The following is a 15,881-nucleotide window of genomic DNA, read 5'->3' as shown; positions in this document are numbered from 1 at the left end:
AGTCCAACAGTCCCATCCGCAACTCAGAGAGGAATTTCTAATGAACTGCTGCCGCTCTGCAGAAACTATGTCCTAGAAAACGATGGATTTTTAGTAAAATCTGAGTAAGAGCCACCGGTTTATGCTTCATCTTCCAAAATGGACATTGGAACTAAGACAGTAAAATTGCACATTACTAGACTGACGTTTTCATTTCCACTCCTGACATTGTTTTGGGTCCTGATATGACCAGATCTGCTGGTCTGTAACGGCTGACCAGAATGTATGTAAGTCTAAACTAGAAGTCGTGTTTTCTTCACTGCTCCTAATATCACTGTTGATGTTTCAAATAACAAAAACTTTCAGTTCATGGCTGCATGTTGAGCTGAACAAGCAGAGACTTGACCCGGAGCCTCTAGCCAGCTCATGGAAATCTTTGTGCAGACCAGAGCTCCTGCGATAGCAGAAAGGTCACTGAACTCGGCGTTTAAGTACCCCGGTGAATTACACATGGCTTTGGATCTTGGAAGAGGCAGTAAGATCCCCATTTAAGCAGATTTATGAGTTGAGTTTAGAGGCTGGGTGGGGTGTCCCAGAGCCTGAGACTTATCTGTTTGTGAAGAAAATATCTGACATACTTGGGTGAGCGCCTGCTGCGCTCTCTCAATCTGCAGAATGTGGAGTGTTGTCCTGCAGGCTGAACAAATACTTGGTGAATGCTGTAAGGTGGAGTGATTTACTAAGATCTTCAGTTGCCCCTGGATTAGAAGCCAGAGCGGCTGCTGACGGTTGAAGGGTGTTAAGCAATGGCCTCCTCAGGAAATCCCCGTCCCCCTGAAGCTGGTTGCTTCAGCAACAAATCCACTTTAAATCTCATCTTAACACAGAAACCGTTTGATCCCTCTTTTCTCCTTCACACAGCGACCGGCACCACATCTCCACCTCCATCCCAGTGCCCCCCAGGTCTCAGCTGGGTGTGTCGGAAATCAGCCCCCCCGACCGAGGCCTGAGAAAGAGGGCGAGCTCGGAGGCCGAGGCCCAGCCGAAGCTCACGCCGGCCCCCTCCTCCAGCTACGACACAACCAATGAGGTGCAGCCGCCACCTCCAACGGGCTCCACAGAGCCGCCCTCGGAAAGCAGCGTGGTCACGCTGAAGCAGACTGATGCCGCTGAGGCCAGGAAGAGGGACCAGGAGGAAGGGGGCGGGGCCAAACCGAAGAAGGAGGACGAGCAGCCCTGCACCACCTCTGCATCCACTTCCTCTACAACGCAGAACCTCAGCACAGTCCAGCACAGCAGCGTGACCAACGGCTCCGTGGTGCCGGGACAGGCGCCCGTCAGCGTGGTCCCAGAACTGCGTTGTTCTGTGGAGCAGGCCGAGGAGATCATGGGCACAGAGGCCACGAGCCTGGGGCTGGGGCTAGGGCTGGGGTTAGGGTTAGGCCTAGCAGATGAAGGCCGGTCCGAAGACTACCGCTGCATCCCCGTGGAGCATGCGGTGGCCGTGGAGTGTGACGACCACGTGTTGGGCGAGCTGGACGTGGCGGGTCTGGAGGAGTTCTCCAGGCGCATCTATGCACTCAATGAGAACATGTCCAGCTTCCGCCGGCCGCGAAAGAACTCCGATAAGTGAGGCAGTGAGGGGGAGCTGGAGGCTTCAAAGCTAGACTGAAGAACAGGGCCGGCTGATTTCTTACTGGCTGTTTTGCACTTGTTGTCAGCATTTCCATATTAACCCTTTCAACGAAAAGAGTCCAAAGTTTAGACCAAGCAGCAAGAAGACTTCATGCTGCTGCTGTTGGCACACGGATGGAAGGATTGGGCCCATTAAAGCATCATGTTTCTTCATGTGTTGTAGATTGTTTTGACCGAATGGCGGACCACTAAAACCACTCACCTTTATTTTTCTATTCCTGACTGGAAAGTTCTAGTCCGGCTTCCCGGTTAATCCGGGCTGTCGGCGAGCGCTCCTCCTCTGCTGAGTTCCAGCTTCTCCTCGGTGGTTTTCTTCTTCTTTTCAGGGCTCCTGCTGGGGAACTTGTGCCGCAGACAGTATTGGGACGTGTGTATGTGTGGCACTTCACAACAGCATGCAGTTAAAATAATCCACCAATGAGCTTCAAACACAGCGGGTTTGTTTTTACAGAGTCAGGCGGCAGCTGGAACCAGTCACTCAGTCAGACTTCCAGCTCAGGACTCGTTTCATCTCATCCATCGGACAGGCTGAGCTCCTCAGATGAGGGCGGGGGGCGGGACTACACACAAAATGGCAGGGAAATGGTGCAATTGTGTCTTTTCCTTTCTTCTTTTTGTTTATTTCTTGGTTGTACTGTGGGTTCTTCCGTGTGCGTCCCGGTCCGGTTGTCTTAATCCCAGTCTGTGAATGGCGCCGCCGTCTCCCTGATGTTAACGCTTTCTTGCACTGATGTTCTGTTTTTTGTGTTATTTATGTCTGTTCCAATGAAATCAATACATATTTTATTCCTTAGCAACATGGGTCGTCAGCGTTTCAGAGTTTTTCCTGTTCTGACTGTGATGGTGATCAGTGTGAAGGTCCGCCATGACACCCCCCCCACCCCCCGACATGTGGTTACTGGGAAGAAATGTATTTAAAGAAACTCAGAATATCAGTTCATTACGATTGTTTCCATAATCTGCATTACATTCAGTGACCTTGTACATAAACTTTTGTACGGCAGATTTTTTTTGGCTATTAAAAGTTTGCAGCACAACAGCATGGTGGATGTTCTGCCTGGACCAAAGACGTCTGACTGGATTCTGGTCGGACACAGATTTAAAGCAGAAACACTCCAGTGTATTCAGGAAAAACGTGAATAAAACAAATAAAAAACAAACTTTGACCTAAAGGGAAATCCTCTTTAAATCTCTATTGTTTAACACATATTCCTAACATTTGCTATCAGGTCTTACATGGTTCACATGAAGCAACACCACCAGGACTCAGAGGAGGAAGTGCTGCTGCACACATCCCGGATCCACTTCCTGTACAAAACTTTCTAAGAATCCCAGCAGAAATCTTCTAGAAGAGTCTCTCATGACCCTTTTTATTCAATAAAAGCCTCATCAGCGCTCTCATGGTGAAACAAATACATCTTCCCCACTCTGGAAGTCCGCCTCTAGTTCACAGCCCGAGATGTGCTCTAAACCAATCACAGATGCTGCAAGTGTTGAGCTCGCCTCTGATTGGCTGACGGGCGTGGACCATTTCACAAAGGTGCAGTCAAACAGGTGAGTGGCTAACCGACTCTCGTAAACGGAGTGGATTGTGCAGATGTTACAGTTTATGATTTTTGTGTTTTTGAAAAAAAAAAAAACAAACAGAAAATAAAGCAGCTGAGAAGGCAGGTTTGAAAAGGGAGTTTAAATGTCATAAATGACGGATTGTTCTTGTTTTACTGCAGATCCATTATTATTAACTGTTTGTAGTGCAGAGTGGGCGAAGATGAAAACAAAGACATTCAGACTCAAATAGGATCAAATAAATTGGTCTTAAAACCAGGCTGATGATTACTGTAACTTTAAATCAGATGTCCAGAGTGTGTTGAGCAGTTTGCTGCTCAGAAACAGTGCAGCCCATAATATAACTTGGGTTGGGTATCAATAATAATTTCCAGATTCGATTCACAAGAGTCTTGATAAATTCAATTCCTTTTTTTTTTATTCTTTCAATCCAGTAGATTCCTTCACAATCTCCTGGAATGACCACATTAGTGCTTGAAAAGTTACGTTAAAGATTCTGTGTTTGTACCTCAGGTGTTAAAGGGTCAATATGTTTACGTTGCATTTTTATGATGCCATGTTTAAAGAAATTCCAGCTAAACATTGTATTTCTGGGTATTTCTTTCTGCAGGTTTCAGTAGAGATGCTGCAGCTGATTCAAAGTGTAGTTGGAGCATCAAACTGATCCTGATCTCATTTAATCCACTGACAGTCCAGGATCAGATTTTGATTCAAATTCTTGTTTTTATTTTAACTCGCTCACAGGTACTGCACTCTCTCACCTCTCTACTTTGCTTTTTAAAAGGTTTCTACACTGGTGGGGATCACACGTCTCCTAAAGTCTTTAACAAACGCCACCGGCCGTCAGAGAGGCCGCCGTCTCTTCCTCCACTGCCTCAGCGTCTGACAGGCTGACCTTATTTGTTTTAAAAGTTTTCTTTTTTTATATTTCATTTTTGTATTGTATTGGATTGACTGTGTGCAGAACTTTGATTGTGGTCACATTGCTGTAAATCAGGAGCAAGACAAAAAAAAATGCAGTTAGCTTGGAGGCTGTAAGCTAGCTAGTGTAAACAGAGAGCTCTCAGTGACGGGGAAGGGGTTGCTGTGCATCAACCGTCCCACCCACAACTCAGGGGTGAATTTCTGATGAACTCCTGCTGCTCTGCAGAAACTATGTCCTACAAAACAACACTATGGAGCTATTTTGGGGGCATAAATATTAGAAATAAAAAGTTAAAACCCATCAAAGGTGGGATTCAAACCTGGGTGAGTTCTAGCAAAATATTGACTGGTCCTGCACAGTACCGCTGCACCACCTGCAGCCGATTCTGCACATGGTGTTCTGTAGGCTTAATAAGGGCGACCCACCACAGAGCCGTTTTATCCTAGCAGAAGGACGTTTTCTACGCCTTTATTTAACACAATGAGATGGCGCTTTGAACGGGTTAGAACAGCGTTTTGGACGCGCGGTTTGTACACGATAAAACTCTGCTTTTAACACCCGCCTTGGGACAACTTCAGACTATGATAGTACAGACTAAACAGACATTTTCTGATCCTAATTATCACAGTTCCCTGAGTCAGCGAACACACCGGGACTTAAGTTACCACCCTCATCAATTTTGATTGGTCCTTCGTGTTAGCCCCGCCCCTATGCGCCACAATGGGGCCAAAAGTTTTGAAACGGAAGTTTTCAGATTCAAAAACAAAAAAAAAAAAAGTTGAAACTGAAAAAAAAGTTTTGAAATGAGTATTTAGAGTTTTGAAACCTAAAAAACTGAACATTTGAAGCTAAAAATTTTTATTTTAGAATATCAGAATAGCAAAAAACTTTGGAGATTTTACTTTTTTTTTGGCCAAACGACAATATTTTTTTCCAAATGTCTTTTTTGTGTTTCAAATATGTATGGCCCAGATTTGGCTCCTTATAACAGAGGTTTTTAGGTTCTTTCTAAAAACAGCATCATCATAATTAAAAGACCACGGGGAATACTTTGAAAATAGATCAGACGATGACTGGAGTGGGTCTTTATTAAAAACCTAACGTTTTAGACTTTTGATGCTTTATATGATACTAAAGTCCTCAGTTATACAGATCATGAAAGAAAAAGAGATGCTTCTAAAAACAAAGAACCCGACAACTCTTAGCTGCTGCTTTTCTGTTTCTTCCTCTCAAGGCTCAAACCTTTGTGTTGGATTCTTGACTCAAATCCTGGGATTCTGCCTACACATCCTGAAGCTTCATAACTTGGGTCAGGTATCACATTCAGCCGGGGCCAACACTGATTAGGGTTTAGATCCTTCACCTCTGAGCTCAGCCTCTGCGCTGCAACTGGAGCTCTTTATTGGCGGATGACATTCCCAGCGTAGGGCGGCTTTACAGGCACGCAGAGACGCACACAACAGCTCCGGTGTCGTCTCTGAGGTTTGACCCGTCCCAGGCGGATCTGCTCCGGCACGGCCCATAGCTCACCTGGCCGGTCAGCCCCGCTGTGCGACCTGGTTCAGCTGTTGAAGCCATTTCAGAATCCCACATCTCCAGTTTTCCAGCCATAAAACATCCATATCTGTACCAATATTTTCCTTTTTCAGAGTGAGACTTTCTCAGGCGTTCATGCAACTCTGCTGGAATCCTGCAGGATGTGTGCTTGACATGGAGTTTCACTGCAGCAGCATCATCAGAGATGTTCAGACATCCAGCATATTTCAGACTCACAGATCTGCTCTTTTAAAGGCTTGCTAGAAAATTCATGCTTGCAGACACTGTGGTTTCTGGTAATTGTCTTCAGTACTAAACGATGTAAGTGACACCTGACATATGAACGAACAGAAGAAAAGTCCCCAAACCCACAAAGGTCTTCTCAACAGTCCCCTTCAGCTAACGGCAGGAGACAATGGGAAAAGGCATATCACAGCACATGAGGTAAGACTAGCCTGCTGCGCGGTACATGAAGATGCACTTTCACACCTATGCCTCCGTTTGGGATGAAAGGCCGTGGTTCTGTTACACGTCCTCGACTGTCCAGACGGTTGTGGATGAGAATCATCACCGCTCGCATCGTTTCATTAAACACGATAAGCTTAAACGGAAAACATGCGACGGAAGCGCTTTGCTTCAGGCTCTTTGACAAAGATCCTGACAGGAGAAGACAAACAAGAGCAGCAGAGAGAGGAGCGGTGCCTCTGTAAGTTTGGTCGTCCTGAATTGTGTTTTGGGTTAAGTCCTGCTCTGTTTTCTGTTGGAGTAATGCTCTGTTTTCAGGTTTTTCCTTCACTTACCGTCACACCAGGTTTCAGTTTCAACCACCCACAGCTGTTTCTGTTTCAGTTTATTGCTCCTCTGTCTATTTAAGTCCATCGTTTTCAGGTGCTCTGTTCAGCCTCCCTTTTGGTCGATCATAGTTTAGTTTAGTCGTAAACGTATTTATTGAATTCCTTGAGTTTCTGCCACAGGTCTATTTCCCTCATGTTGTTCCTCCTGGATGGGACGGCGAGATGAAGGCCTCTCAGCCAGATGTGTTGGAAAGTGAACACCGAGGATCCGGCTGGTCTCTGAAATCACGACTCTGAAATAAAAGCAAAGGTTCCGTCTAAACGGAGGCTTCCTTCTTTAGTTGCATTTTCACAAAAGGCTTCGGCAAGTATGAAGGTAAAAGCTGGTAAAATAACACACGGGGATCATTTACTCTAAATCTGTGCAGTGCAAATGTAAAACTCACTGCAGTGTGTGGACAAAGAATAACTGATTCATTTATTGTTTCAATCTCTAAAACTTGTTTTTTAAACAGTGACACACTTGATGAAGCAAGCGAGGCCTGTAGTCTCCCATCACGATGTCTAAATAACACTCAGGAAGTGCATGATGGGCTCCATATGCGCTTCAGAGCCTCCATACAGTGTAACATCAGTACTCCACCACCATCCAGACACAGGACCTGACCATCATGCACTGGGAAAGTATTCAGCTGAGCTCACCCAGAGCAGAGCTCCAGTTCAAGGCCGTCCTAAACTCCTGATTCTGGTCTGCCTGTTTTAAACCTGCTTGTAAATAGAGAAAGTTACCCCAAACAGAGAAATAACTCGAAATAAATAGAGAAAGTTACCCCAAATTAATCGAGAAAGTACCCCGAATAAAAAAGTACCATAAATGAATAAAGTACCCCAAATTAATAAAGTACCTCAAATTAAAAAAGTACCCTAATATAATAGAGAAAGCACCCCAAATAAAAATGAAAGTACCCAAAATATCAAAGAAAGTACTTCAATTGAATAGAGAAAGTACCCCCAAATACAAATTAATAAAGTACCCCAAATAAATAGAGAAAGCACCCCAAATTAATGGAGGTAGTACCTTAAATTAATAAAGTACCCCAAACAAGTTAAATTAAATTCCTGGGTGCAATCATTGACAGCAAATTAATAGGAAACCACACATTTGACACATTCAGAGTAAAATATCAAAAAGTATTGCAATAATAATTAATAAAGTGGAATATGTTGTTAAATAAAAATCACTGCATACATTGTGTTATTCTCTAGAAATGGAACATTTAATATATAGCATTGAAGTGTCAGGCAACAAAATGGTAACGCATAAACAAAAGTGATGAAATATCTGATTATTTACTGTGAAAATGTGGATTTTGGGAAAAGAGAAAATATATATAATATAATACATGTTTTGTTTTACATGTTTAAGATGAGTCTAATATAATCTAAAAAAACTGTGATTCTAACAGGGATAAAGCCTCACCTATGTTGTTTGAAATTTAAATTGAATGTAAAGTCTTTCCTTCCCGAATGCTGAGGCAGAGTGATGATTGAACCTCATGAAATAATTCAGTGTTAAACAACAGAAGTCAGTTTTAATGACAGGTTTATGGGGCAAATTTAGGAAAAGACATGCAATTCATAAAAATGACATGAACATAGAATCATTTGCCAAAAAGACAAATAAGGTAGATGATTATAAATGACTGAACCTTGTTTATAGATTAGGATGTGGTGGTACAGTCGTGGTTTAAGGAGAGGGTTCGTATCCTCTCACTGCTGTTGTTAAAGATGTTCTAGAATCAAACCTGGAAAAATACTTCACTTTTATTCACTAACATTTTTTCTATTTTCTAACAGTAAGTCAATCAATAATAAAAAGACATGAGCTGTAAGATTAAAAAAAGGAGAAAAAACTTCTTCAAACTTGTGTTGGAGAATAACTCTGTCTTACTTACAGCCATTGAGCCAGAGGAGATATTTGTGAGATTTATTTACGAGGGAGAGACGTCTAGAATAAGCCTTCTAGGTTTTTAAGGACACAGAATTCTCCTTTCATAATAATAAATCCTGTTGGAATCTCTTTTCTTTACTGGGTCGGTATGTTCTCTGAAGCTGCAGATTATCCGAGCAGTCTTCAAATGTGATGTGGGACAGACAAAACCATCAAAACCAATTTACTTACAGAGCTCACTTACAGCCGGCCCAACATTCATGGCTGTGAGGAAACAGAAGCACCGGCGAGAACGCTCAAAGTCCACTTTAAAAGGCCTAAACAGGAAGTCAACAGGAGGATTTATTTGTGGTGAGACGGCAGTTAACCAGCACCACCACTATGATGTGAGGAACAAGGACTGAGAAGTCTCATATTGGTGTGAAGAACAACACGGACGATGTATGTCGTCCTTACAGACCTTCACAGTGCGGAGCATCACTTTGAAACATGTTTACTCATAGATGTATCAGCTATGACTCTGATACTCAGTGAAATGCTTGATAGTACTTACAAAAACCTGGTTGTTAAAGTGAAGCTTTACTGAGAATTTGTCTTCAAAACAGAGTTGTGTCCTCTAAAGCTGCATTCGAACGCGATTTGCATGACAAATTCGTGTGCCCCGCCCCTTTTCGTCGCACGCTGAATTTGCTGGTTGTCGCCTGTCAACAAATGTGTTCCTGAGCTTGACGCCACGGCCGTGTGTGGGAGGAGCTACCAGCTAATGTTTTTAGGATGATCGCCATAAGGAAGTGTCTGTGAATATCTCAATTAGAATGTTGAGAAATCAGGTTTATTTATTGTGATGAGTTCTACAAGAACATCAGTAATCATGTCTCCATGTTTGGGTTTATATGATTATCATTAAAGATTTTCCCGGTACAGGAGTCTGTGTCTGTATGACAGCCGCTTCCACAGTGTTTCTGTGTCTCTGTGGCTGAGCTTGAAAGCTCACAGTCTCATATTAACCTGAGGGGGGGAAAAAAAATGAGGAGACCGTTTTCCTTTTATTAATGTCTCGATGAGGCCAGAACCAGAAGCATCCGCACCCCACAGCGGCTCTCTATGCCGGCGTACCGAGTCAGTGAGCTCCAAAGCCGGTGATCTGTCCAGATGTATCCCGCCTTCACCCCAAAGTAGCCGGATGAGCTCTGCAAACCTGCGGCTCCAGTGAGTAAATGAAAAAGAGGAAAGTTCAGGACAAAAACACTTGTTTTGGATAAGTATTCTACCCGCTGATCAAGTCACTGAAAACGTCACGTGCCCAAAGCTGAGTGTCTGATTGGCTGATGCGACAAACGGCTATCTGCCAATCTTTAGATCTTTAAATGTTGGCCACACTACCCAATTCGCAGGGCACACCAGCTTAAAATTGCATTTACAGATGAACAACGGCATTATTAGTTTTTCCTCAGTCTATTTAATATTTTACATATGACAGTCTATGTTTAACTGTCAAATCTAAAATGTGAGAAGAGTGCTGACATGGTTGTTAAAAACTCTTCTGGAAGCATGTGAAACATTTGCTAATGTTAACTTCATTCTTTGAACATTTTAGTTATTTACTTTAGTTTGTTGTGAATTCCTGTATTATTATGTAAAGAATTAAGGGGCGAAGTGAAGAGAGAAACCCTGCGAGACCCTCTCTGGGAAATGTGGTTTTTCAGGAAAAGCTTGGAGCCGAGCCGTCTTCAAGTCCTCCCAACAGGTTTAACAAGCCTGCACGTAGATTGACTGAAGCCGACCGGCTGAAGGATGAAGCTTTCATCTTCACAAATGGAAGAATTTCCTTTTGGCTGCAGCGCCTATGTGGATGATCGCCCGCAAAGGGCAGCAGATTTCCTCAGAGCAGAGCCTGGCGTTCACTGTCCAACTCTTGTTACTGACTTATTATTCTGTCAGCAAAGCTAAAGTCAAGCTTAGGAGACTAAGCGTTGAAGCTATTTAATGTGCATGTGTAGATGAGTGTCCGTCACTGCCTGCTGCAATTTATGAATGAAAAGAAGCAGAAAAGGATGAATGGACTGCACCGTTTTCCCCTCATGGTTTTTAGGTGTTTCTCAAAAAGAAGCCTCAAAACAACCACAACTTTAACCCTTTAACATCAGAGCTCCAGTGTTTATGTTCTCTGATAGTTTTTTAATTGTTGTCATGGTCAATGTAATTCCAGTAGAATCTACTGGAATTACATTGATTGTGTTTACACTTGTACAGTTACAATAAGTTAAAGATTTCGTATTTAAGGACCACTGGCAATGCCTCGGGTGTCTAAGGGTTAAACCAGATCAGACAGGAGTGAACTATATCTGAGTGTGGACTGTGTGGGGATCTCCACTAGTGATGAGTTTGGTCTACATGTAAGTGGATCAAACATACAGCTCAGATGTAGACTGACAAGGTCAAAACATTTTCTCCAACTTTCTTGAAATATTTATTTTACATTTTAAATTATCATATTTTTTCATAAAGTGGTTCTAGGCTGGGTAGCAACATATATATGTGTGTGTGTGTGTGTTTTATAAACTTTATAAACTACATATAAACATATATATATATATATATATGGGGGGTGTATGTCTATATGCAGTTTATAAAGTTTATAAAACACACACACACACACATATATATATATATATATATATACTGTATACACACACACGGAAGCGCCGCGAAGCGGAGTGTGTGCAGAATCCGCTTCACCTCCAGTATTTTTCCATGACGGTCGACAGGCGCTTCTGCTCAGCTGTGGTTATTTACAGCTTCTACAGTTAATTTGTCATTGTCCATTTTGACTTGTTGCCAATGGCTTTCTGCCTCTCTCTCGCTGATTGTGTTTTAGACACCCAAAACCACACCCCAGTCTGTAGTCAGCCCACTATATTGATGTGTTTTTACACTCACGTGACTCTGGTTTGTCACAAAAACTCCGACAACTCAAGATGCTTGTATAAATGTTTTGCTTCCAAATTAACTGTGGGAATTTCCCAGGAGGTGAGCGCAGTTAAAGAGCACGCCAGCCTGTCCGCCATGTGGACACACACAGGCAAGCACACACTCACAGCGAGCCTGAATGGAGAAATGGCATCAGCTGTCTCAGAAGCAACTCAGAAATATCCTGATAATCACGGAGGATAATTATCATCCAGCACACGCTTTTTAATGGACAAAGAGACAGAGTGACAGTCATCATGGAAAGGTCACAGTCTACTGTCCTGGATTAAAAAAAAAACTCTTCACATTGAGCAATACTCCCATTTTATTTAATAAATGTTTACAAAGCATGATCAAAAGTCTTTTTTATTAATAAGGATCGGTAACAGACATTCTTCGGCCGTGGGGGGGTGAGATGGTGACTGAGGGTTCTCCGTATTTGCAGATTTACTGAGGTCTCCGGTCCCTCGCGAGTTACTGGGGAATACTGTATTTTCATCTCTACAGTCTGTTTAGATACGAAAGTATGATTGCATATGTCAATAGTGGTATTTTGTTCTGAAAATTTGGTTATATTTTGAAAATTGACCCGATTTTCTCGTGTGTCTTGGTGGAACTTCCTGCCAGGATTGATGTGGATCGCTCGCCGAGGACCATGGGTCTTCGCATATGGTGTAAACTACACCGTAGATTAACAAGGGTGCCGGATGGAAGCGGCCTCCTCTTCACGGTGCTGCCGTGTGTGCTGTGAACAAGGCGTAACACAGGTCTGACCTAAAGCTGATGCTTATCGCTTTTTTCTTTTCATCGGTAAACACATTACAGAAAAATCTGTGTGTTTTGTTTTGAAAGCAAACTACTTCGCCCATAATGTGAACAAGCCAGAATGAATGACTTTTTTAAGGACAAGAAAAAAAAAGTACCCAAAAGCCAGTTGTAGTAAATATAACTTTCACTGAAAACAGACAACAAATAAATGATGAATAAAGTGCATTACACTACCATGAATATAAGGGAAACCTTTTGAAGGGAAACAAATGCATTTTGTCACAGAAAACCTTCAGTAATGGAGAGGTTTTATCTACCAAAAAGTAAGAATGGAGCTAGACTTTAGCTCTCTAAAAAGTTAACCACAACACAATAGAGATAAAAAGATAGAAGGAAATCATCAGCCTTCAGTCACCAAAGTGTATGTAATATTTAAAGAAACATGACAAATTTAAGTCGTTAATGAAAAATGTCTTTATATACTCGCTTTTCTTACAGGCTTTTTCATAAGTAATATTACTTCAAACATTTGATAAATGTTCATTTAACATACACCATAGGTACTCGATGTGTACTTACGATGTACTCCTGTGTGACTACAGCTCTCTTTCTTTGTTTTTACCTCTATAGTTCACGTCAGTGACTTTATTGTTTTGGTTGGAACTTCTTTAACAGCAAAATCAGAAGAATGAATACAACACCCAAACACTCAGTAGAATACAGACAACATAAACTCAGACCTGCTGAAGCAAACAAATAAGAAATGTATTAAACAAACGAATAATTAAAATGCCTAAGATGCATCCTACTTAGCTGTTTAGCAGTCAAATTAAGGTTGGTAAAAAACTTGATGCAGCTTTCTTTGTCCTGAATAGTAAGGATCTGAATCTGTGACCTGAGGGCAACAGACTGTAGTGGCTGTGCAGAGATTGAGTGGAGATCGGTAAACCTTTACGTTTAACTCTTTTAGTGGAAATGATCATGAGTGACTCCTGTTCCTGGCTCATAATTTTACTACGGGTTTGAATGACTGCTAATTGTGTTACTGTTACTGATTGAACCAAACCAAGCAACATTGTTGAATGAAAGGATGGATTCAATGAAGCTTTTATCAAATCCACAAGGATGGATGTTTTGAAGTCACAAACACACTTAGATCATTTTATCTGTTTTTTTCCTAAAACAAAAAAGATTTGTGACATCCGACATTGATTTGATGACCTCAGATGTGTCCAGACTCTGAGAGGCAGCTTTTCCATGATCTGTGAAACACGTCACACGTCATTGTCTGGATGTTTGATTTAGAAGTCTTTTTAGTGAAGCTTAGCATATTTGATTTACTGCAGTGAACAGCTCCCTTCAACATTTTTTAAGTCATTTACTTAAAATATAATCTTTCAGAAATCCCTAACTGTCGCCAGCGAGTCATTACCTGCAGGCTTTTTCTATTAAATTTGTCACTAGATCTTTAACATTGTCGTGTTGAGACCTGCGGGGTCTGATGGGGTCACTCCATTTTCTCTTTCACATTTTTTCTGAAAGTTGCATGCTCTGACCTTGGGTTGAACTGGCTTAGGCATCCGCTCCTAAAAAGATTCACAACTGTCTTTCGTGTTTCCACTTGTGACTAATAATTCCCACTGTACAATTATGCATACACACCTGGCTGCTCCAGAGCTGCAAATGATCAAAACACATGCTTTCAGACATGCTTCCACATGGTCTGCAGCATGGAGGCTCCCAGGCGCTCTTTGTTTTCCCACTAAGCAGAAATGCACAGAGGCATTGTGTGAATGAATGCTGCTCTAACGCAACTTTCCACACAGACAGAGCTCTGAGTTTTACAATAGACTTTACTGAGTCCATAAAACATCTCATAAACGTTTCTTTGCATTTTCCCATATGATAAGCAGCACCTTAGGGACGCTTTGCAGCAGTCATATATGCTTTGTTTATTGTCTACGTTTGGTGAAAGAACCTTCTCGCAGTTCCTGAAGAAATTACTGTGTACTGTAATTTTTCTACTTTAAGCCCCATTAAGTAGTCTGGGAACTAAAAAACTAATAAAATGCTGTTTCAATTCTAGAAATGTGGAAAATAGAATAGGTGGAAAGTGGAGTTTTATTTTCAATGTTGGTCATGAAGCTGAGCTGTTCAGCAGGAGAGATGCCTGCTGCTGCTGCCGCCGCCGCCGCTGCCGCCACCACTGCTGCCCCTGCTGCTGCTGGTGATACCACCACCACTGCAGCTGCTGCCGCTACCGCCGGCGCTGCCGCCGGCGCTGCCGCTGCTGCTGCTGCTGCTGCTGCTGCTTAGCTGAGTGTTAATGAGGCTGAAAGAGCACTTACTCCTTCACCACTTTCCCTCTTTTGGCTCTTGTTTCCGTTGTAATAAAACAGCCCTCCATGCAAGCTGGAGATTCTTTTGTGTCAGCTGCATTTAAAGAAAGTTAGGCACTCTTTCCTTCTTGTCAGGAGATAAAAGGATGAAAATGTCCATTTCGGAAACACCAAACCAGAACATTTTTATGTGTCTAGTAGGGATAAAACAGTAATAAATTGAAGAAAAAAACAGCACTTTTATAAAAAACAATACTGGTAACTTAGAGAGAAGCTCTCCTCGTCCTGCAGCTGAGCAAGCAGGTTTTGTTGTTTCATGTGGGCTTCTGTCATTTATTCCTCAGGTAAACAGAGTGTATATTTGTATTAACCCCTTTTCCATTTGAGGCTAAACTTTATTTTTATGAATTACTTATTATTATAGTTTATTTCTTCTACGTTTCAGACCAGTTGGAGGAGAGCGCGAGTGACGGGGGGAGGAGTAAAGAAAACATGGAGAGGAGAACAGGAGGTGAAGCGGGGGAAGGGTGATCACAGAGAGCAGAAAAATCATCCCCGCGGAGATAAAGAGGAGCTTCAATAGCAGAAGCAGCTTGAGGCCTGATGTTCTCGGTGTCGAGCATACATGCTAACTGAAGTGCTGAACTGTGGTGCTCAGCCTTAAAGGCCAAAGAACGCACTGAGGTATTGTCTGCACAAACCTGCACATCTCTGTGCCGATGTGCACGTTCTGCCTCTACAGGCTGACTCACATGGATGTGTAGTGTATTTTCCACACTGTGCACCTTATAATCCAGAGTGTGTTATATATGTATATCTGGATTCATTCTGCTTACAGATGTTGAAGTGATTTTGAGAGGTACACGGCATTCTTTCAAAATGTCAGTTAGGTTTTTTACAAGTTATAAAAAACAAAGTTCTGTGATATTGGGATTCACAAACACAGCTAACATGTAACAATGTCGGGCTGTGTTTTTTACGTGCTACTCACAAAGTTGGGAGTTAGCTCAGTCACAGCAACGTTGCTGACCAAACCAAGAATTGGGGGAACTAACTGGTAAAATCCCCAAACAGAGCAGCATGGAGACATTCAGGAGCTATTAAGGAAAAATAGTTTCCCTCATCCACAGATGCAGACTCTGGACTGTAGGATGTTTGAACATGAGTTCAAATGTCTTTGTGCTCTTCTTCAGGAAATCCCAGCCTAATCTAAACCATTTTAAAGGCATTGAAATTCAGTTTTTAAGAGCCCGAACAAACCCCAAACTTGTAATGTCTGAAAGGCAAAAATGAACCCAGTCAGTAGAAGGTCCACTTGGGATAACTTAAAAAACAGGATCTCATCTCTCAAGACCTGG

The 15,881-nt window shown here is 42.3% G+C and overlaps 1 protein-coding gene across 2 annotated transcripts in view; it reads left to right on the top strand.

Annotated features, from left to right (window-relative positions):
- uvrag (UV radiation resistance associated gene) overlaps nucleotides 1-2,846 on the top strand; it is a gene marked incomplete in the record, with an annotated part of 124,105 nt that extends 121,259 nt beyond the window's left edge. For both annotated transcript variants that reach the window (XM_024266216.2, XM_024266217.2), the window contains 1 exon segment: nucleotides 901-2,846. In XM_024266216.2, coding sequence (XP_024121984.1) covers nucleotides 901-1,612 — 712 coding nt within the window.
- Nucleotides 2,847-15,881: the final 13,035 nt, after the last annotated feature.

The sequence above is a fragment of the Oryzias melastigma genome, linkage group LG14 (genome assembly GCF_002922805.2).
Source record: "Oryzias melastigma strain HK-1 linkage group LG14, ASM292280v2, whole genome shotgun sequence".
NCBI lineage: Eukaryota > Metazoa > Chordata > Actinopteri > Beloniformes > Adrianichthyidae > Oryzias > Oryzias melastigma.
The sequence above is the reverse complement of the archived record's forward strand: the minus strand, read 5'-3'. Positions and strand labels throughout refer to the sequence as shown.